This window comes from Lutra lutra, chromosome 12, assembly GCF_902655055.1.
Source record: "Lutra lutra chromosome 12, mLutLut1.2, whole genome shotgun sequence".
NCBI classification, from domain to species: Eukaryota; Metazoa; Chordata; class Mammalia; order Carnivora; family Mustelidae; genus Lutra; species Lutra lutra.
Window position 1 is genome coordinate 25316874 of NC_062289.1, and position 24111 is coordinate 25340984.

Consider the following 24111-nt stretch of genomic DNA (forward strand, 5'->3'; position numbering starts at 1 on the left):
CATTATGTAAATTTACCTCCACGTGGTAGTGGCATCCTTTCACTTTTATGTTTATTAGAAGTGAGTTACTAGATTCAGGTGCACTCAAGGGGAGGCCATACACAAGGGCATATCAATGGCAGGAAGCAGGATTTATTGGGGTCCTTTTAGAGTTTGCCTACCACAGTCCTCAAACAGTTTCTGCGAGTTTCTCTTTGGCATATATATGTATGTTGGGTCATAGGTTGCTGTCTGAGGATGACTGCTCTGGTTAGTATTCCCATCAGCACTACTTGAGGGTTTATATATCACCATATGCCTACCAATACTTCATATTTTCCAGGGCAGAAAAGGGTATCACAGTGTTTTAAACTGTTAATATACTTTGCCCTTTTTTCCTAGTGGAGTTTTTGTTTTTCTCTTGGCTGTTTGCAGGAGTTGTTTGTAACATTCCAGATAGGAGTTTCTTATTCTTCTAATCTATCATCTGCTTGTTACCTTTGTCCAAGGTTTCATTTGTTAAGCAATAATCCTTAATTTTAATGTGATTAAGTGCATTTTTGGGCTTTATGGTTTGTGCTCTCAGGCTTTTAAGAAGTCCTTCCATGTGGCTTATGTTCCAAACTTAACCATCATATGTTTTCCTGTGTTAACTTTAGCTTTACCATTCACATCCAGATCTTTAACCCATCTGTAATGGAGCTTTGAGTGTGTTGTTAGATAGGGACCCATCACTGTTTTCTTTGTAAAGGAGCCAGTTGTTCTTAGCACCATCCTCTGTGTAGTCTCTTCTGTCCTCATTGATTCGTGGATCCGTCTTTGTTGTGTGTCTACACCTGCACCACAGGTGTGAGCCATATGTTTGGTTCTTAGGTGGGTTTCATTCATTTGCCTGTTTTGTGTGTGTGTGTGCAAATAATCATGCTGTTTTTATTGTTACAGCTGCATGGCATGGCTCGATACCTGGTGGTGAAAGCCCCTCTCTCCACTCTTTATTTTCAAGGTTGCCTTGGCCTTGTTTACTCTTCCATAAAAAGTTTAGAGCCACTTGAGGACATTCCTAAAAAAGTTCCTGACTTAACTTTAGGATTAATTTGTGTAGAATTATTATTTTCATGGCATTAAGTCATTCTATTCAGATCATCCTATGTGTCTTTTGTTTTACTGCTGATAAATGATGCTGGTCAGAAAAATGAATAAAAGATACCCTCTCAGTCAATCAGCAGCATCGTGGTCCTTCATGAAATTCCCTTTATGTTTGCAGTCATTCTTCTTTTGTATTATGATCAGGTATTACATGGCCTCACACATTTTTTCCTTTTTGTATTCCAGATTATGTATCCTTTGTCCACTATGCTCAGGAGTCTATTCAGGAAGACCCAGTCAGTTCCAATAAAAATCAGAGCATTAAAGATCCTTTGGTCTTGGGACACCTGGGCAGCTCAGTCAGTTAAGTGTCCCACTCTTGATTTCAGCTCAGATTATGATCTCAAGGTTGTGAGATTGAGCCCTGTGTGAGGCTCCATGCTGGGCATAGAGACTGCTTAAGATTCTCTTTTTCTCCCTCTCTCTCTCTCTCAAAAATTCACAAAAAAGAAAAGATCTCTGTCTCTCTGTCCATTTATCTATTGAGTGTCTATTATGTACTAGAGTTGGGAATACAAATAACTAAAAAATGGAAGGATCCTAGCTAGAATCTTGTGTGTTCTAGTGAAAAAGAGAGTCGTCTTGGGACACCTTGGTGGCTCAGTTGGTAAAGCATCCAACTCTTGATTTTGGCTCGGATCAGGATCTCATGGGTCATAAGAAGGAGCCCCACTTGCACATGCGCACATGTTCTCTCTCAAACAAATAAATCTTAAAAAAAAAAAAAAAAAGGAAAGAAACTCATGTGCATGTAACTGCTTGCCAGTCATGCTTTAGGGCTTAGCTTAATGTCACTTTTTTAGAAGAGCTCTACAACCAGAATCCCCTATAATCCTTTCATGGTGTGACTTGCTCTCTTTCTTTACGACCCTTTTGGGTGTAATTATTTCTTGAGTTCTGTTTTCTCCATTAAATTGTAAGCTCCAAAAAGGCAGGAGCCTTATCTATTTGTTGATGGATGTGTCTCTAATATGGGACATAATGCCTGTCTAGACATAGTAAGAATAAGGTCTCTGTAAATATTTGTTGAAAGACCTACAAAGTGGAGTACGATGTAATAAACAATTTAATAGAACTTTTATCCATAGACCTACGGAAGCACATAAGGGGGACCACTTAGTTCTGTTTAGGAATTTTTGGGAATGGGTTTATAGTTTGATATGAAACTACAAATGTCCTGTTGAGACAATATTCTTAATGTGCTGTCTGCTTTCCCTGCCTCCCAGCATGAAACCCTCTACCCTTCACTCCTATAGCTTTACAGAATTTGGATTTGGGACATAGAAAAAGATGTTAAATTATAAATTAGAAACCACTGCAGGTGATTCTTTATTATTGATGCAGTAACTGAATATATTATCACATGTCTTGGTCACCTATCTAGGTAGGCTCTACCCTGTAGCAAGATATTTTGCTCTTCAGGATTTGGCTTTGAGCCTGACCTAGCTAAAAGCCTAGCCAGTTGATATTGAGAGTGGATTTCTGACAGGCATGGGCTGTATGAATAAATGATAACTGTGATGCAAAATCTTTTGGGTTCTAAGCAGTCAGATCAGCATTATGAAGAATTAATGAATCATAGCATGACATGTCAGACTTGTCTTTCATTCAGTTCAAGGAGTAAGAACGAATATAAGAGTTGTGTTTTTTGTGGCTAATATTTCCAACACTACTTATGAAACTCAGGAGAGGGAATTGTTCTATAATACTTTTGACTGAGATTTCTGAGTAGAACTGAGATTTATTCATTACATAATATCAATTGCCTGGACCTCTTCTGTTTCAAATACTTTATTTTTTTAAGATTTTATTTAATTATTTGACAGACAGAGATCACAAGTAGGCAGAAAGGCAGGCAGAGAGAGAGAGAGAGAGAGAGGGAAGCAGGCTCCTTGCTGAGCAGAGAGCCCGATACGGGGCTGGATCCCAGGACCCTGGGATCATGACCAGAGCTGAAGGCAGAGGCTTTAACCCACTGAGCCACTCAGGTGCCCTCATATATTTGATTTTTAAAAGAGATTTCTATCAGCAATAATTCCTTAAAATATTTGCAGAATTTAAACTTGCCTAGTTCTAGAATCAAGTCATGTTTAATTTGCTTAATGAGCCTCATTTAAATAGGTGTTAAGTGTTTTTTGGTGGGGGGGACTTTCCATGAGTATTTCAGTTGTGTCACAATATTTTGACATTCCTTTGGACCTGTTACTCTTTTTGCTATGTTGGTTGAGATTTCCACTTTCCTGATCTGTTACTCGTCCCCCTGAAAATCATGTTATACTTTTGAAATAACTAAAGATTTCTCGAGGCATTTATTCCTGTTTGTGCTTCCTGCTCAGCCAAAACTTTGTTTCCTTTTTATTTGATCTAAGATTTATTTCTGAAAGGGGGCTGATGATCTTGGGAGAAACATGCTTAATAAAACAGGTATAATGTGTTCCCTGTACACATTTTGCCGACCATGCAGAGCTGGCCTTGAGGCAGCAGGCAGTAGAGGTAGAGGTTGTTAGGATATACCGTTGTTTTCATTGTAAAGTGATTATCGCCGCGAAAAGGCATCGTTTTCTTTCCTGCACTGGGGGACTTCTCTTCAGTTTGACACTCTGCATATTCCAGAATATGTTCTGCATTATAACTAAACAAGGATGAATGTAGAGCTTTAGGGTGAATCTTCAAGCTGAACACTGCTGGTAATGCTTTCCGTTATACACCAAGAGACTTGCTATTCAGCGGAGGATGGGAACTAGAAAGTAGGAAAGTCATGGGATGCCTGACCCAAGTGCAAGAGCTAATGGCTGGGAAAGGGCTACATATATTTGCTTACTTAATTTGTGTATGTGTGTGTGTGTGTGTGTTAAGATTTTATTTATTTGACAGAGAGATAGCACAAATGGGCAGAGTGGCAGGCAGAGGGAGAGGAAGAAGCAGATTCCCTGCCGATGTGGGACTCAATCCCAAGACCCTGGGATTGTGACCTGAGCCAAAGGCTTAACTGTCTGAGCCACCCAGGCACCCCTTAATTTTTATGTTAAATGTATTAGTATTTCTTTATAATCTAGAAACACGTTGAATATTTAGGTTGTGTTTTTAAATGTATAGCTTCTTTAGAAAAGAGCAATCCTAATTTCCAGTGGTATCGTTATTCTATTTGTTTCCTATTTCTCCAGAGATATTACGTATGAAATCTCAGTTGAAGCTGTATCAACAATGGTGGTTTTCCTTTCTTGTCAACTCTTCCACAAGGAAGTTTTGCGACAGAGCATCAGCCACAAGTATTTGATGCAAGGTCGATGGTATGTTTCTCTTTTACATTTTTCTACTTCTTAGTGTCTAAATCTTTATTTCTGGTCTTGTCCTCTAACCTTGCTGTTGTCCCAGCTGTCCAGCCAGACATTTCCTTCTGTGATTCTGTCCACACTCCAAACCCAAGGCACAAGGAACCAAATTCTGCTTTCCTGTTTCAGCTGTCTGTCGGCTTTTCACGTCTCTGGTGTTTTCTTTCTAGAAGTAAAACTTTGAAGCCCTCTTTCTCCTTTTTCTGCATCATTCTCTATGTCTGCGCGCTCAGCCAGTCCTGCTTGTCCCCTGGAATTATTTCAAATCTTCCCCTTTTCACCAGTCTTGTCAAAACTGCCACATCTCCATGCGGTCACCCTGTGTCTGAACTAGTCCAGCAGCCTCTTAGCTGACTGCTCCTGCTTGCATGCAGTCACAGTACTTACTGTGCGCTAACTACGTGCCAGCACACGTGGCGGGGGAGCTCTGCTCTTGAGTGGCAGCTTATAGTCTCCTAATGGGACTGGGGTAGATAAAATGCACACGCGTGAACACTCACGCACACACGTGTCTTCTGTGGACACATTCTTCACAGAATTGGCGAATGCAAAACAATTACAAATAAAGTAGCTTCAATTAAAGTTCTCACGGAGTGGGAGGAGCTTCATCTTTTTCACATCTTGCTGCCTGGGTTATCTGTAGGGCACCTTCTTGCTCCCTTGATTGTACCTGTGATACAGTCACAGAATCCTGTAAGGCTGTTTGCAACATATTTGCAAATCACTGGTAATAGAGAAGGAGCCTGCACTTTGGCTCAGGAGTCTATTACAGAGTTTTCTCTAGATTGCTGGAATTGATTTATCACTTTACTTTGTGGACACGTACCTTTTTCACCTGCGTTCTCTCCCTTCTCTCATTCCATTACTTGAAAGAGTAGAAATATATATTTATTTCATATGCATGCATAAATTGAATAATTTCATGCTTAAAATATGTAGCCTTTTATATTGTTGCTTTTTAATTCTTGCTTTTCCCTACTGATTCTGTGTTACTATCTCCCTTCAAGTACCAGGTACTATATAATACACTGAATTTATAATATTGTCACCTGTTACACAGATTACCAGTAAGGTAACTGGCACTCAAGAGTTGAAGTGATTTGACCAACAGCTATGGCATAGAAACAGGAAAGCCAAAATTTAGCCTCAAGTCTGATCTCAGAGCCCACAGCCTTCCCTCTTATGTGACAGTGCTACATTTCTTTGAATTGTGCTAATCCCTTTGCTATTAATAGATTATATAGATGATATTATAGAAAATCAGGGGACTTCCATAACCATGAGTTTGATTTTCTTCTTTTTTCTTTTTGTGTAGTCTTCCATATACCAGCAAACTTGTGAAAACCTTACTGTATAACTTTATCAGACAAGAAAAGCCACCCCCTCCAGGAGCACATGTGCTCCCACAGCAGTCAGATGGGGGAGGACTGCTCTATGGGCTCGCATCAGGAGTAGCAAGTAAGTCTAATCAGATTCTGTCCGTTCTTTGATGTAGACAGAGTTTGTCTAATTTGTCATAAGAAATTCTGTCCACTTGGCCACCACTGCTGGCTCTGTGGAGCTGGCTAAATGTGAAATACTGGAAGTAATTTAAAATGTTTTTTCCATTTAGTGCCATGATTGATGCAGTGAAATGTATGCAAATAATTGTTTACCTGTAAGACACCGTTTTTCAAGAATAATGTTTGTAAATCTGCACATCGTATGAATTTTAGCTGCACATGATAAATGCGATTAAGCTCTTAGGAAGTTTTTACTGCTTGTGCTTGTGGCATGTGGAAATCATGCTATTTTAGAGACTTTATTGCTTAAGATCTTACATGGCTAATTAGGTGTAGTTTTCTTGTTATACTCAAGGTTTCATTTGCTCAGCAACAAATTAGCACATTTTGAAGAGTTTTTTTATTAAATTCTGAAGTGGCACAAATGTGGGTTTTATCAGATTGGAAGCAGATTTCATTAACTGCAGAAAATCCTTTCCCACCCAGCAGTAAAGCCTCATTTCTGCTTCACGATGTTGAACATGAAGACACGAGGGGTGGCGAGTCTAGCTCCGGCTCTCCCTGGTGTTAGTGGGGTGGGTCTGTGGCACGTGAAGTCTCAGAAACTGAACTTTTACTTTTTTCTAAAGGAGAAACAAAAAGCAGACTGGTATTTTGGTAGAGGCACTCTTCCTAAACTAGCAGTGTACGCGTACCATGTCGTACACATTTGGGCTGTTTGAAGGAATGCTACCCAGGGCTGAAATCCACAGCAAAATTATGGCTGTGACGTGCTCGCTGCACTCCAGAAGGAATATCAGTACGATAGGAAAATGTAGTCCTGTTTGATAATGGACTTGGTAGTGGTCTTGGGAACATCTTTGGGTTAAGAGACCTCTGTTGACTTTTGGAATTGATCTGTGGGCCAGGCTTTCTAGGTTTGCCTTCCCTTGATTTCTTTTAATATTATGGTTTGAATTACACTTGTGCTCCCTCATTGCTTTGTGTTTGGTGATGAGCAGGCTCCCTAGAAAGCCGGGCCTGCTGAGGTTCGTGCTCTGACTTGCCCTCGTTTCAGATGATGAGGCTGTACCAGGCTGGCACCCTCATGGTCTCTGAAGGCAGCACAGCAATGGCTGCTTTCATCCCGTGGAAAGGCTTCATAATCCATTAGTATTTTCTTTTTTTCCATCATTAAACTGGTATAAGTATATAAAAACTAATATTTTCCAATATTTCAGGGTGGTTGAAGATTTTTTTTTAAGATTTTAAAATTTCATTTATGATTTTTATTTATTTGAGAGAGAGAGAGAGAGCATAAGCAGGGGAGAGGGGCAGAGGCAGAGGGAGAACCAGACTCCCCACTGAGCAGGGAGCCCGATGGGGGGCTCGATCCCCGGACCTTGGGATCATGACCTGAGTTGAAGGCAGATGCTTAACCGACTGAGCCACCCCGATGCCCCTGGTTGAAAATTTTGGGGGAAGAGATGGTAGTATAAGTTCATTAACTACTTTCTTCAAAACAAAGGCAATACTTTGCACTCTTTTTTTTATAAGGACAAACATAGATTCGTGTGTTATGTTTAGTTTTTCTTGGAGTTATGTGTTATCAGAATAATGTCCAGTATGGTAATGTGGTGTCATTAGTACTAGGTGCCAAAGAGCTTTTACACTTTACCTCTGCCCTACCTAATTAGCAAGGTACCAGAAGGAAGTCCCTTAATTTTCCCAGCTTCCAGTTTCTTTGTCTACTGAATGAGAAGGTCAGGATGGATAATTGCTAAGATTATTTTCCATATAACTTTTGATGATTCTATGGCCTTTCCCCTTACCATTAAAAGACATAATATTCAGAGTCTGGGGGAGGTGGTGGTGGTGAAAAAAAATTAATATTAGTTAAGGACATGAAAATGGACTTATGGGGGCACCTGGGTGGCTCAGTCGGTTAAGCATCTGGCTTTGGCTTAAGTGATGGTCCCAGGATCCTGGGATCCAGCCCTCTGTGTTTTGCTCTGTGCTCTCCCGCTTGTGCTCTTTTTCTCTCAAATAAATAAATAAAAATCTTAAAGAAAAAAAAAAAAGTAAAGAAAATGGACCTAGATTTTTATTGTATAATAGTCACAAGACATTTTATATAGCTTTTTACATCTTCATAAATCTATTCATATAAAGGTATAAGTAATGATAAGAGTGATTATTCATTGTTTCACAGTATGCGACTCAAAATTTTATAAAAAACAGCAAAAGGGTGTTCTCTTCCAAAGCACAGCTATGTATTATGGAGGAAAGAAAAAGAAAATATGGTCATGTAATTTCAGATTAAGTCACATTCCATGAAAGTTAATCAAGTTGACAAGGAAATTTAACTTCAGTTGTGCGATCACTTTTGAAGATCTTTTGGTTGGTAGTTAAGGAGTTTTCTTACTTTAATTTGGCTTGAGAAAAATATGATTTGGAAGCTCCTCACTGAAGAAAAACAATAACTCCAAAGCCAAATGTAAATTATAAACTCTTTTGGATTAAATTTATTTGCACTGGGATTGAGTTTTTTCTGGAAACTCAGTAGAAAGCGTTTCTTTACATAGCAGTATATGCCTGGTATCTGCTGCTTGAGTAATTCCCTTTGAAACAGAGCGCCTTATTTTGGAGACTTTCTAGTTTTGGTTGGTAAAGTCTTGTTGGCACTGGGAGAGGAAGAGGAGCTTCCTTGTGCTAGCTGAGTAGTGAACCACACGTCTGGACCCTCCCAGCAGTTAGGCAAGGCTTTCTCCAGTTTAGTCTCACTTTTTCAGATATATTTCTGGTTATTCTGCTATTTGTTTCCCAGACTCTAGCAAGAACTCTGTTACTCATTACATGCCTGGCGCTCTCCCCCTTTCATGTCTTTCCTTGGATTATCTCTTTCACCTAGAATCCTTCTGACTTTATTCTGCCCATCCATCCATTAAGGGCCATCTCAAGTACCACCTTCCCCACGAAGACTTCCTCTTCTCTCCTAGCCAGGTGTGCTCTTCCCCTGTGGCATGCTTTTTTTTTTTTTTAAAGATTTAATTAATTTATTTATTTGACAGAGAGATCACAAGTAGGCAGAGAGGCAGGCAGAGAGAGGAGGAAGCAGGCTCCCCACTGAGCAGAGAGCCCAATGTGGGGCTCGATCCCAGGACCCTGGGATCATGACCTGAGCCGAAGGCAGAGGCTTTAACCCACTGAGCCACCCAGGTGCCCCTGCTGTGGCATGCTTAACTCTTCTTTGTGCCATGGACTACTGTGTACAGACCTCATTCTCCATACCTGGCCTCTATATACAATACAACGAAAACCAAGATGTGAGTAACCCTTGAGAGTTTATAGAGCACTTTTCATGTATCTCACTTTATTCCCATAACAACCTTTTCAAATACATGGTTTTACCTTTTTATAGTATGGTTGATGAAGAGATATTCCTAGTTAAGATTTTTGTAAGATCACCTAGGAAAGAGGTGTTGTTGATTTGGAATTGAGCTCAGTTCCTTTGACTCTTAACCTTTGTTTTCCTGTCCTTTCTCATCATAACCTGAGTCCTGAGTGTGTGAGCTGGTGTTTGACTTAATGTGAGCGCATTCACTGCTGTCTGCAGCAGAACACCTTACATCTGTGGCCTGTCAGTAAATACTTGCTGCATGTACAGAAATACTAAACGCTAGTAACTCATCTACACTCTAGATAGAGTGAATTCAGTTTATAATAACACATCTGTCATTATTAAATGTCTTCTGTTTTCCAGTCACTTTAGTAGCTAACTTACATACATAATTTCACATGCTCTTTATTTTTATTTTTTAACATTTTATTGTAGAAAATTTCAAAGATGGATAGAAGTAGAGAGGTTGGGAGAATGACCATCTATCCATAATCCATCTTTAAGAATGATCAACATTTTGCTGTTTTTTTTTTTTCCTCATTTATCTGTCTCATGATCTTTAAAAAAAATTATTTGGAAATAAGTTCATGCATGTATAACGGTTCCAAAAACAAAAGTATTACAAAAAATTATGCCTTTATCCAGTTTGATTTAGTATTACCATTTCATCCTGTTAGTTCTGTGTTTGTATCCCTTCCCTCCTCCTCCTTAATTCTACACACACACACACACACACCTTTTTTTTTTTTTAACCGTTTGAGGGTAAATTACATGCATCATGGCCCTTTATCTCTAAATACTTGGATGTGTTATTTCCTGAAAGGGAGCATCTCTTACACAATTCCAGTACACTTATCAACTTGAGTAGATTAAATATTGAACTACCCTTAAAAACAGATGCTTATTTCTTTGTCAGCAAAATCAAGAAATGGAGAGTTCCTCTGCATTTTAAAATCTACTTTCTTAATACAGTATCACTTGTGTTGCACCAAAATTGAATTTTGACAATTAGGTGTTCTTGTAACTAGGCTGCTCTCAGTTTGTGTATCCCGGACTAGTCGTTCCAACATGCAGCACATCCCTGCTCCTTTCTATTTGCTATGGGTCCTGCATATTTGGTGAGAGCTTCCATGATGTTTGAATAGAAGCCAGTAAATGAATGGAGGAATTATTAATATATTTTAATGACCACGAGTTAGTTTTTTTTCTTCCAGTTAATGAGAGTAATGAAAATTACTTGTGTGGATTTTGTTCTTTAAAAAAAAAATGTTTTCAGATGTGTTAAGTGTGATTTATGTCATTCACTGAAAGTGGCGGTTAGAATCAATTATGCATTAATATATTACTTTACCTGGGAGTACCTGTAATAGTAATACATGTCAACAAGCCTTTTCATAATTTTGCAGTACAAGAAAAAAATGATTTTCTTCCTCTTTATAGCTTTTTGGTTTAGATATATCTCTAAAATGCTGGCAAAATGGAAGAGGCACCAATTGATTCGTCGCTTTACTATTTAGGAAAGAGTGCTACGGTTTTAATTAATGTGTCTTTGGTTTTTTTTGAAGATTTTATTTATTTGACAGAGAGAGAGAGGCACAGCGAAAGAGGGAACACAAGCAGGGGGAGTGGGAGAGGGAGCAGCAGGCTTCCCGCTGAGCAGGTGCTCCATCCCAGAACCCTGGGACCACGACCTGAGCCAAAGGCAGACACTTAATAGCTGAGCCACTCAGGCGCCCCAAGTGTGGTGTTTTTTAATGAATTGTAGAATTCGAAGATTAGGAGAAACGAGGATAAAGGGCTTGTAGTGCCTTCCAAACGTCAGCGATCAACCTGGCATGCTTCTTAAAAAATGCGCATGCATGTACTCACACCTTGGAATTTCTGAATCATTACACCTGTGCTTTGACTGGGTCATATCCATTTTCAGAAAGCTTTCTGGATGATTCTGATGTAGCCGGTCCATTTTAGCACCACTCACGTGGTCCAGGTCCCTTTCCCGTGCTTGGATCCGTTTTGCTGAGGGCCCAGCATTGCAGACCGTTGAGCCAATGCTGTTACCTGCTGGGCAACATGTTGTGAGCAGCTCTGATGGTTTCAGCTGACCTCCTCCTCTTGTATTATCTTGGTTTTTCTTTCTATTGCTCTCGTCATTGTTTTCTGTTGCTCTATCAGTTTACCCAGTTTTTCCTGAAGTCTGACCGTCACTGCAGTACTCCAGTGCAGACTGGAGTGGATTCTGGACACTGCATTTTAAAAAAATTAATCTACACCAAAATCTCACTTAACTCTTTTGGCAGATAATATTCAGTTTTTAATGAATTTTTGTTAGCCTCATCATCTTTCTCTTTGCTATGCCTATAGTTTTATGTCCTGTCTAACCCCCTTAAGGTTTTATATACACAACATTCAGTGTATCTCAAATATCATTTTGTTAGGTGTGTTATGGTCCATAATTTCAGCCGTAGATAAGATTTGCACTTGTTTTCAGCTCTGGATCATCATTAAACACAGTTTTCAGGCTTCTTCCTTCAATCAGGGTTGTGTCCTTGTGACCATATTGAGGCCCCATGGACGCATTATGATTCCTTTCTGGAACGCAGGCCATTTCTGTAGGTGGCACGTGTAAAATAACCAAGGAAATTAAGGTATCTAGGGATTTTGTGACTTTTCTACAGAGACTGGATTTCATTTCCCGGAATCCCAGGGAGGATTAGCGGTGAGGGCAGTAGCCGGTTTTTCCCAGGCAGCAGGCCGGGTAGAGTTCATGAGGGTTCCCACAGAACCTGACTTGTAGGACTTACCCACAAGGATCTTCACGAGGCTGGAGCTCGTAGCCCCCCAGTGGCAGTAGGTGCTGGCCCGGCCTCTTGTGAGTTTACACCGGGGCCCTTGGATTACAGCACAGGCATCTCTCAGCGGACTTCTCTGGCATTCTTGGAAGTCCTTGTGGGTAAGGGGAGATTTTCAGAGCTTGATATTGAGACTCTGATGATTTGGGATGGAGTCCCAGCTTATCATGGATCCTAGACAAATTCTTTAACTCTTTGAATCTCACTATCCTACTTTCTAAAGCTGTTAAATAAGATTTTTTTTTCCCTACCAGGTTATTTTGAAGAATAAATGAGGTGTTGTGTATGAAATCACTTCTAAAATGATACACCATTTTTCCTCATGTAAATAACTTTTTCTTTAACCTGCATTGGAGCTCTGTTGCTCCTTGTTAAAATTAAAATAATTTAGATGAAATGAGTGGTCAGAAAATCTCTGAAAAACTTATGTAAGACAGTTTAAAAATTTAAGAGAATATCTTTTTGGTCTGTTCATACTTTAAAATTTATGTAAAAAACGTTTTGAAACACCAGCCATGTTTTTGCTCTTTCTCCAACTGGCTTGTCATTTTATGTGGTGCAGAATTTGGCCAGTGACAGTCAGAAAGGAAAATTTGATTGTTAAATAGATACTGCCCACAGGGGATTTCTCCTTGCTTCCTAAATGAACTTGCCTTGACAACCATTGCTATGGGATCATTTCTTATTCACTAATTTAACTGAAAGGATTATATTTTATTTTTGATAGTTTGTATATAAAATTAGCCAAAGATTTTAATACAGAAAGACTTGATGCTGACCTAACCTGAATTCTAATAAATATTTCAAACATTCACTTAATCAAAGATACCAGTACTATTGGTAGTCTTAGTTATAGTTTGTAAAGCAGTTGATACTTAATTCTTTACTCTGTAAGAGTATCCCCCCTCCCCTGACATCATTAAAGGTCTTCTGCAAAGCAAACGACTGAAGACCCTTACCCCTCTGATTTGTGATGTGATGGAGCCAGCTGTGTGGTGGTGACAAATAGATCACCTTACTTTAACAAAATACCATAGCCTGGATGGGCTTGAACAACAGGTATTTCTTTCTTTCAGTACCAGAGGCTGGAAAGATCAAGGTGCTGGCGGATTTAATTTTTGGTGAGGGCCTTCAACCTGGCTTGCAGATGGTCAAGCTATATTTTCATAGGGTGGAGAAAGAAAGCTCTAGTGTCTCTTCCTTTTGTTGTAAGGCCATTAATCCCCACATGGGGGCTCTTCCCTCATGACCTCCTATAGACCTAATCACCTCCCAAAGGCCTCATCTTCTGTTACCATCATATTGGGGGTTAGGGCTTTGATATATGAATTTTACAGGGACACATTCAGTTCATAATAGTACTAAGTAGGTCATGCTGGATTTCCCCTTGCTGAAATTCTGTGTGGGAGGCCACTGGTCTCTTGTAGGTTGATAGCTAAGACATCTTTCAGTGCCAGTCATTCTTTGTTTTAAACCACAATCCTGCTTATGGTGTGGCCAAAGCAGGTCACTTACAGCCTATCCCAACCTCGCAAATGTTAGGGGTGTATGTAAAGGGCATTTCAGGATGTTTAAGGAGCCCCCCCCCCCAAAATAAGTCTGTGATTGAAACATTATTTTTGGGTGCTTGGCTGGCTCAGTAGAGCATGTGGGTTGATCTTGAGGTTGTAAATCTTGGTGTTGTAAATTCAAGCCCCATACTGGATATAGAGATTACTTAAAAATAAACTCTTAACAACAACCAGAAACAGATTATTTTCTTTTCTGATTTTGGAGGCTACCATTTACATTGACCTTTGGAGAGACTGGTTCTAGATTTTAGAATTATGGAAGAGGAGCAAGTGTGAGACTAGCTATTGGTATCAGGCAGACCTAGAACTGAATGCCAGCCCTGCAGTCTTTCAGCTAGGTGTTTTTGGGCTACTTAACTTCTTAGTGATTCGTATTAGTCATGGTAAATGAGGATAATGCCTTCCTTTGTAGGGATACTGAGGTGATCAAATGAGCAAGTGTAGAGAGAGCCAGGCACCTGGGAGGAACACAAAAATGGTCACTACTAGATAACGAATATTATATAGTAATATTTAAAAGATAACTTTTGTTTAAAAAATTGTTTTGGAAAAAGCCAATGATGTTATAGTGATTTAGAAGTTTACTCAGATTTCTAATTTAAATAAATTATGAATATCTGCTATTTAGGTTTTAATAGAGTCTTCAGATAGTCACTAAAAGAATTACTGATAATGTTGAATACTTAATGAGTTAGAAAAATGTAACATTTATTTAGTTTTTCTTATGATGCTATCCTTCTTTGACCTTGTCTTTTCTTATATTTTCAAGCTTTTTAATTGCCCCTGGTGCCTAAAAAAAAGAGTAAAAGCAAGAAAGGGTTGGTTGACCTTGAAATTTCTTGTGATTTTTCTTTATAAGACAAAGCTGTAATGTGATTATAACTGAGTATTTAGTGTTTTAAAGAGCCAACCCTAATTAAATGTGTTCTGCCAGACTGCGTTTTCCATCACAAGTACTGAGGTTTTACACAATAACTTCTGATATATGGCTTTTCCATTTGAATGAGCCATCAAAAATGTTTTTTTTTCCCCTTTGCTTGCAGTGGTGGGTGTCCTAGCCAAATTATAAGGCCAAAGTCCTGATTATTTGTTTAGGCAAATGCTGTAGTAGAGAAATCAATAAAGTAGAATTTGAAGATTAAAACTATCTCTCCCTGTTACTTTTATTGAGAAAGTTATTGAATTCATTAAGAAAGGTATGCTGTGTGGTAGTTGTAGCTTATTTTATGTGATGGTTATTTTTCTGTTAAGTTTTGGCTTTTTCTGGGCTGACTCACTGAGAGAAAGAAAAACTACAGTAAGAGAAAAAGTATGTAGCACTCAGAAAGAGGCATAGTTGTGAAAACATTTCTAATTAAAGCACTTTGAACTTTGAGAAAAAGAAAGTGCTTTATAAACAGTAATTATATTCTCAGTTCATTTTTACTTGGAATGATTTGGTAGATTTTATATACCAAGTGAAAGAATGGCTTTTTCCTCCTCCTTTATTTTCAGGACTGAACTAATTTTGTGACGTATGAAATAGAGTTAATTTCATTGTGGTGGTTCCTTGGAGAGATTCCTTGCAGGGATACACGGATCATTTAGATTAGTATCTGCAACCCAAAACGCCTGGATTTAGTTGGAGAGTAGTAATATAAGCTATTTTACTTTTAATTATTCTCTGAAAAAAGTATTATTTCAGATTTTAGACTTTAAAAAAGCTGTTTACTAAATGATATCCATTGGAAGTAATACAGTGTCAAAACAACAGTTTTGACTTCTTTTATCCTCATAATTTGCTGTCAACCACTCCTCAGGCAGTTTCCAGAAATGGCTTTGAAAGTCGATATGCCAGCCCTCTATGCTCATTTCCTTCTCAACAGATTGGAAGGGAAGATTGAGGCCTCTTTCATGCTACACATGGTTGGGAAATAAATTCATTCATATTCACCAGGAAAATTATAGAATAAAGCAGTTAATTTCAGATGAAATCCTAGGAATAAATTTCTAAGGCTTGCTAGATGTGTTGTTTATTAGGCACTGATTTAATCTGTTTTTAAGACTTCTGTGACATAATTTATTGTATTGTGGAATTTTAAAATAGTAAAGAATTAAAAATAAGAACATTAAAATTGGGGAATTCCAATTTTTTGAGAAGGTAAATCTTATTTGAAAAATGAAGCAATTAAAATGGATTGCTTTAAAACTCATAATTTTATCAACAGTCAAGTAAGTGAGCTTTTATTAAACAGCCCCTTTAATTTGTATTAATTTCAATATGGATGTTGGAGCAAATGCAAAGGCTGATCTAGGGGTGCCTGGGCGGCTCAGTTGTTAAGCAGATGCCTTTGGCTCAGGTCATGGATCCCAGGATCCTGGGATCTGCTTGGCAGGGAGCCTGCTTCTCCTTCTGCTTCCCCCTCTGCTGCTCCCCACTTGTGTTCTCTCATTCTGTCAAATAAATAAATAAAATCTTACAAAAAAAAAAAAGGCTGATCTATTTAAGATTACATGCTGACAGAATTTGTGAATGGTAGTAAAAGACTCATAAATTATAGCTGATATAGTTTTGAGACCATCTTTTACATGAACAGATAATATTCTAAAGTTCAGTGTTAGGAGTTATTCAGAGACTCCCTTTTAAAATGTTTCTGCAGGGGTCCTGGGTGGCTCAGTGGGTTAAGCCTCTGCCTTCGGCTCAGGTCATGATCTCAGGGTCCTGGGTTCAAACCCTGCATTGGGCTGTCTGCTCAGCAGAGAGCCTGCTTCCCCCTCTTTCTCTGCCTGCCTCTCTGCCTACTTGTGATCTCTGTCTGTCAAATAAATAAAATCTTTAAAAAAATAAAAAATAAAATAAAAAAATAAAATGTTTCTGCAGCTTACTTTGAAAGCCGTTAATAAGAGACACTTGACTGGCTCAGTCTTTTGGATGTCTGCCTTCAACTTGGTGTTGATCCTAGGGTCCTGGGATCAAGCTATGTGTCAAGCTCTCTGCTCGGCGGGGAGTCTGCTTCTCCCTCTCCCTCTGCCTGTTGCTCCCTCTGCTTATGCTCTCTGTCAAGTAAACAAATGGAATCTTAAAAAAAAAAAAAAAAGAAAGAAAAATGCATTAATAAAATAAGCTACATTGATGGATGAATGTAGGGAAGCATAGGTAGTTAGGGATATTATTACAAGTGTAACAAAATGTTCATGTAAAATCTAGGTGGTGAGTCTATGGGTATTCACTGTGTAATTCTTCCAGTTTTCCGTGTGTCTAACAGTTTTCATAATAAAATGTTGGGGAAAGAATAGAATCACTAGGAGGAAGAATTAGTGTTGTACATTTCAGCTTTATCTTCACTCTTGAGCCTTCCAGAATTGCTAGGTAAGATTCTGAATAATCTGGACTAGACCACCAGACCTGGATTCAAACCCTTACTATGAGTAAGCTAATTATCTCTATAATCTCGTGAAAGTTATGTATCTCTCTAAGCCTTTCTCTGTTTGTAAAAATGAAATGATGATTCCTTGCAGAATTCTAGTAAGCATCTCCTCATTTTTCTCCTCTTGTACTTGTTTATAGTCTTTGTAAGCCAGATCCTAGTCCTAGAAGGCTCACTGAATCCAGTTGAATGAATGGTGGGGAGCGAGAGGGAGGTACCTTTCGCTGTGGTGCCTGGGAGTCTCTAGACTCACTTTTGTGAGCAGTAGGGGTCCTGTACTTGGCAGAGACCAGGCAAAAGAAAGGGAGGGAGAGAAGCAGCTAGCCGTCCTTCCCAGTGGGATAGTAGTGGAGAGAGAGATGTGAGCTGGAAACCAGACCCTGCCTTGTACCAGCTGTGTCACTTTGATTAAGTTACTTAACTTCACTGAAACCTAATTTTTCCTCGTTTTCAGAACGGAACTTAGACTATCTTTACCCTGTGGGCTATTGTTACATTTAAATAACGTATATATGACAAGTAGTGAGTAAGTGCCTAGAACATGCTAAATGCTAAACATACCATTTACCGTTTATCTTCCTCATCTTTTCTCCCCTCTCAACAGTGTCCATTTCTCTAGTTTTCTAAACACCTTATGTACTTTTGTCTTTTGTTTTCTAACTACCTTATGTACTGTTCCCTCAGCCTTTCTGCTTAAAAATTAAGGTAATTTCCCCCCCCTTGCCTTGAAGATTAAAAAGGATGATGAACACATTTAGTAGGCATCCTCTTTAATATCCTTAACCATAACTTTGTCCAGTTGGAAGCCTTGCTGGCTCTCAGTACCATTTTGGGGGCCATTTGGTGCAGAAGCAAGCCAAGTTGAGATAATTTTGCAATTGAAAATTTCACAAGTTGCTGAATTACATTATTTTCATAGTCTGATGTATTATACTTTCATAGTCCTGATGATATGGATTGAGGGTAAATGTGGGAACATTTTAAACTTGTCTTTTTAGAACTCTTTCTAATAATACTTCCTCTGCCTTTCTAATGTTAATCAATTTTTAACCCCCAGTTTATCTTAGAAAGTATAGAGAGACTGACAGATACCAGCTTTAAGAGAGGAGGTCTTTTCAATAGTAATTATTCTAAAGTACATAACTTTCCAGGAATATTTCTAAAAGTAAAAATAATTTTGCCTATGTACATATTTATACTGCTCACGAGATGGTGCTGTTTGAGTAAATAAGAATTTGTGGGTTTATCTATTGTTTACTTTTCGAGATAATTTCTAGACTATCCCACTTTGCTCCGCTACCCCTGGAGCCTTCCTTCCCGAGCCGGAAGGCATTGGAACCATGGTTGTATCTGCTAGCCGTTCCACCAGAAACAGAAAGAAAATGGCTTCCCTATTCTTTTCCCCGTCCCGTCTCCTGATGGTGTCTCCCATTGTCTGCTCTAATCTGAAGACAGCAGGCAAAGGAGTTAGAAAATAAGAGCTTGCAGGTTTTGGTCCCCTACACTATGCATCAGTGGGCGAAATGAGAGCCAATAGCCAGTAAGTGGCTACGAGTGTGATCCTTATTTTACAAAGATCATTTAATTTTCCCAAAGTCACACAGCCAGTAGGTGATAAGACTGGGCTTTAAAATTATGTGTGGCTTCAAAGCCAATGATGTTTTCATGTTACCATCTATCTTTGTCCATACCGTATGCTGTTTGTGTGTAAGCTAGCCAAATATGACCGTGAGTGTGTGTTTATAAAAAATCTTGAAAACAGGGCGCCTGGGTGGCTCAGTGGGTTAAGCCGCTGCCTTCGGCTCAGGTCATGATCTCAGGGTCTTGGGATCGAGTCCCGCATCGGGCTCTCTGCTCGGCGGGGAGCCTCCTTCCCTCTCTCTCTCTCTGCCTGCCTCTCTGTCTACTTGTGATCTCTCTCTGTCAAATAAATAAAATCTTAAAAAAAAAAAATCTTGAAAACAGTACTGCACAAAGAGCATTAGAATAATGAATTTTTAAAGAGCTAGGCTATAATTCTATCACTGTGTAACAAATCAGCAGTTTCCCTTTTTTTTCATTCTTTTTCAGTCCTTATTCCTCTGTATATGTATATATTTGCATATAATAAATTAAATGTTAAAGTAGGAGACACCAAAGATGTGCAAATAATACCAAGTTTTATTTCATCATTAGGGTACATTATGAAAATAAAAGAGCATTACTATATACTTGAGAAGTTTGATTCCTAATGAGGAAAAGGTACAATTTAAATCCAAACGGTAACTTATGTTAGTTTCGTTCCTGGCTTGGTCAAATCAGGAAGCAGTCAGATTCTTGTCACATTATAGCCAAAGGTATACCTCCTCCTCTTGCTGTATGATTAATAGCACAAACCTTGAGGCATCCTGTTGCTTGTGTCGTTGTTTGTTTTTTAAGGACGTCTAGGGGCTCCTGGGTGGTTTAGTCACTTAAGCACCGGCTTTTGATTTCTGCTCAGGTTGTGGTCTCAAGTTCCTGGGACCGAGCCCCTCATTTGGCTCCATGCGCAGTGGGGAGTCTGCTTGAGATTCTCTCTCCCCATCTCCCACTGCACTGCCACCCCGCATGCATGCGCGCACGCTCTCTCAAATAAATAAATAAATTTTTTTTTTTTAAGGTGTCTTGGTAAGTCTGCCAGTGTTTCTGCCAGTTCTCATGTTCATAAAACCTGCTGGTTTATCTGGACACACTTCCCCCTGAGCTAAGTTATGGGAAGGGCTCAAAAAGGCAGGGTATGTCTGACAAACTAGCTGTTCCCTCATCTCAAGTAGAAGGGGCATGTTTAGGGGACATGGCAAAGGATTTATTCAAATATGGTTTGAAACTGACTGCTAGTCTGTCTCCTCCTTCATTTTAGCTGACTACATGAATGCCAAGAATAGGTCACATTTCTTAGAACCTTTTGCAACCATGTATGGTCTGCATTGTGACTAAGGGAATATAAGCAGAGGTGATACAGGCAAACTTGCAGGTAGAGTTCTTTTTTGCAGGTAGAGTTCTTAAGGAGAACGTGTGTACTTATCTCTGGCCTGCTGACTTGAATGAATATGTGATGGCTGGAGCTGGTTTAGCCATGTTGGACCATGAGTAAACTTAGGAATGCAGGCCATACATAGTGGGACAACAAGAGAATATCATGGCTTTTGACCATCATGGAGCAAAATGCAAACTCTGCTGCACCTACTTTTATTATTTTTATTGTATTTATTTTATTTTTGTTAGTTTTATTGAAGCCATTGTTACACAGGTCTGTTACTTGTGACTTAGCCTACTCCTAATTTACACTTGGGTGATAATATATAGTGGATGAAGACAAGACAGTAGCATAATAAACTAGTTTTCTAGGATGGGTTATTTGTAGGCGTTATCATCAGAACATAGTGACCAGAAAACAGTGGGATGAGCTAGAACCTTGCATCTTTCCTTCTCTGCAAACCACTTTTGGGGCCCATTCCCCCAGCATTTTTGCTATACCCTTCACAAACTATAATGTTTTCTTTTAATATTTTTTTGAGGTGGGGGAGGGGCAGAGATAGAGGGAGAAAAGGGGCGAGAGAGAAGAAAAAGAGAGAAAATCCTAAGCAGACTCCATACCCAGCATGGAGCCCGACATGGAGCCTGAGATCATGACCTGAGCCGAAACCAAGAGTCATAGGCTTAACCGACTGAGCCACTTAGGCACCCCACAAATGACAGCATTTATGTTAAGAGTTAAGAAAGAACAGCGGCCCCTGGGTGGCTCAGTGGGTTAAGCCTATGACTCTTGGTTTCGGCTCAGGTCATGATCTCAGGGTCCTGGGATGGAGCCCCGAGTCAGGCTCTCTGCTCAGCGGGGAGCCTGCTTCCCCCTCCCCCGCCTGCCTCTCTGCCTAATTGTGATCTCTGTCTGTCAAATAAATAAAGAAATCTTAAAAAAAAAAAAGAGTTAAGAAAGAACAAAACAAAAACAGTTACACAAAGAATGTTTTTTGTTGTTAAACAGATTTGAATTCTGCCAATCATAGTAATTCATGCATTGTTGAGAAAACCATAAGAGCTATTACCAGTGCTTTTTTAACCTAGTTGTAATAGCTGAGGCAAAGGAGTGTGCAACCTTAAGGAGGTAGGAGTTTGTCAGAAACCACTTGGCACACACTCAGGTTTTATATTTTATCTTATGATGGAATGCATGTTAAGTTATGCTTCAGTGACCACATCCATGTTTGTTTCACTTCTATTAAGATGCAATTCTATGCCAGTTCATTGACTTAATTAACTTCCTTGAAATCTTTATGTAAAGTCAATAGTTCAGGAGAAAATACGATGTCTGTTTTCTGGCCTCACTTATTCTTAGCACATCGTGGTCCATCTCCAAGGTTTCATGCAGCCCAGTTGGAGAAGTAGCAGATATGTGATTAGAGCGTCATGGCATTTTCTTCCCACACTGGGTTTTTCTTTCTGCCCTGAGCAGTGTGGGCAGAGCTTAGGGTTCACTGGAAATTTGTGGTGGTGAACTTAGAGCCACTGGAACGGTTGTATGTTGCTCTTCAGCTACGTAGACCTGCTCTGGGACACGGTGTTGATGGAAAGTTGGGTTTCATCAAGGTTGGTATTTGTCTAGGTGAATATGATGAGGAAGAGAGGAGTGGGGGAGTTGGGAAGGAGAATACAGGGGGGCAGGGGAGTGATCCTGGAGCCATCTGTAGAATCTTAGTTGGGTGAGGAGGGAAGCAAGGACGTGGGGGTGGTGATAGACATGATAAGGTTAAAAGTTGTGTGAGTCTGGTACTAGAGGTGGTGACTGGAAGGTTGGGAGGTGGTGGCCAGGGAGTGGAATGCATGGGTTGAGAGTTGTAGTAGTGGCGCTATTATTAGTAAAGAGAACGCGTGGCAGGGTGCAGCCATGGGAATGGCTAGTTGAGGTAGCACAGAGGAAGTGAATAAGCAAATCAGGGCCTAAGAGGCATATTATTGGGTGACTTAAAATGAGGACCAGAGTAGTGTTGAGGGAGAGATAGGAAGTCAGATGCTCAAGTTACTAGAAAATGAGCAGAAGGGACAGTGATGTCTGTAGATGATGGTAGCAAGGCTTGATGGGATGTTGGAAGGTCACTGGACTGTCTGGAGAGAGGTGGTTGAGAATAGTAATGGAGATGCATCTCTGTGGCACATGGCTGTAGAGAGAGAAAAAGCAATTCACCACTTGCTAAGTCCTCTGAGAAAGAGCTGTCCTAGCTGTGTGAAGCAGTTTCAGAGCTCTTTGTGGATGGAGGTAAACAAGGATGTAGGACATAATACGGTTAGTCCCGATGCTCTCTTAGAGGAAGGTAAGTAATCAGTTCTACGTATAGCTTTGGACAGTTGTCCTTGAGAGGCTTTTGGCCTCATGGCTCAGGAGAGAGGCGTCTCATCTGAGGGACTCCGAGCACTGTGAGCCTCCCTTTACAGTCTGCTGGCTGGTGGCATCCCAGCAGGGGACGAATGTCTGGTTGGTAGAGTGTGGTCTTGCCAGTCATGCATCGCTATGTTCCGGAGGGCTCACCAGAGAATCCACAACCTCTTAATTGACCATTTTGAAGCTGATTTAACAAATGTATAATTTAAAAAGCTTGAAGTGCATCATTTAAGACCGTGACCAATTCAAAACAAAAGGGGTAGTGCCGGAATCCCAAACACCTATTGTGCGTGGGTCTGTGTGTGCAGGTGTGTGCATGAGGAGCGTGGGTGTGTACGTGCAGGCGTGAGCATGAGGAGCGTGGATGTGTGTGTGCAGGCGTGCACGTGAGGAGCTTTATAGCACGGACAAGCATTGCATAGCAGGCAGGCTGTGACAGGAGGCTGACTTAAGATTTCCTCAAACTCTAGTCATTCTTTTTTCCAGTTTATGAAAACCAAATACAGTGTCCCATGACTGATTTAGTGGTTAATAATAGGTCAGTATCCATCATAGGTAAACCTGAAAATGAATCTTGTATAATGGTCATTCTTCTGCGTGAACATCAGAAAGGACTTGAATCCTTGGCATGCTTGGGGCCCTTCGGAGTTGGGCAGCGGAGCGAGCATTCCCGGAGAAGCACTGTCCTCCAGGCTCCTCGCAGCCCGTCCTCTTTCCAGCCTTACCTCACTCCACACCTCCAGCCGAAGCTCTGGGTACGCAGAAGGGTCGTGCTTGACCAGCTTTGTGTGATACCGTCCGTGCATTGAAAATGCCTTTGTCCCCTCCGCCTGCAGCTCTGTCACTCACCTGCGCACACCAGCTCACAGGCAAGAAAGCAGCTCACAGGCTGCTTTGGGACGTTTTCCTGGGAATGCCCCGGGAGAGCAAGTTTTTTTTTCCCCATGCGACTTCGTAACACTCTAAGTACATCGTCTTACAAGGACACCCCTGCCTGTCTCCTGTCTTAGGGTGGTGGGCACCCTGAATGTAGTGCTGCGACAGTGTATTCGTTGAAGAATCTGAGCATGCTTGCCAAAGAGATAATTTAGGAGATGTTTACTCACCATAAGAAAGGGGCAAGGTGCCCAGGAGAGATGGTTCCTTAGGGGGAAGTAAAAAAAATGCAGATGCATTACCAACATGGATAGAAGGTAGGAGAACCAAAAAGACATTCCATGCAAAACCAACAAAAATACGCAGTGTTCCGTGGATGGGATTGAGAAGTTGAAAAGTCTGGCTAGATAATTTGGGGCCGGCTCATTTGTGAACCACAGAATGATGTTCCTTGTAGCAAATCCATTGAATTTAGGCCTATTCTATCCCAGGTGCTAAAGAACTGATCTCTGGTGAGGTTTCAACTAGTAATTCACAACTAAGGCCAGAGGCTGTCTTTAGTGTTTTGGAGCCAGAAAGGCAGTGAGGGTACTGGGTGAGACTATCTGCCTTAGACTCAGAGCAACAGGGTGCAGATCTGCTTAGCTCTGTGACTTGAGTAAAGAACTTAGTGTT

The 24111-nt window shown here is 40.2% G+C and overlaps 1 protein-coding gene across 2 annotated transcripts in view; it reads left to right on the forward strand.

The window, feature by feature from the left end:
• The window catches only part of DYM (dymeclin), a 349065-nt gene that overhangs the window by 101894 nt on the left and 223060 nt on the right, over nucleotides 1–24111 (forward strand). For both annotated transcript variants that reach the window (XM_047696791.1, XM_047696790.1), the window contains exons 7-8: nucleotides 4290–4415; nucleotides 5773–5915. In XM_047696791.1, the coding sequence (XP_047552747.1) occupies nucleotides 4290–4415; nucleotides 5773–5915 (269 nt within the window). The remainder of the gene's footprint in view (nucleotides 1–4289; nucleotides 4416–5772; nucleotides 5916–24111) is intronic.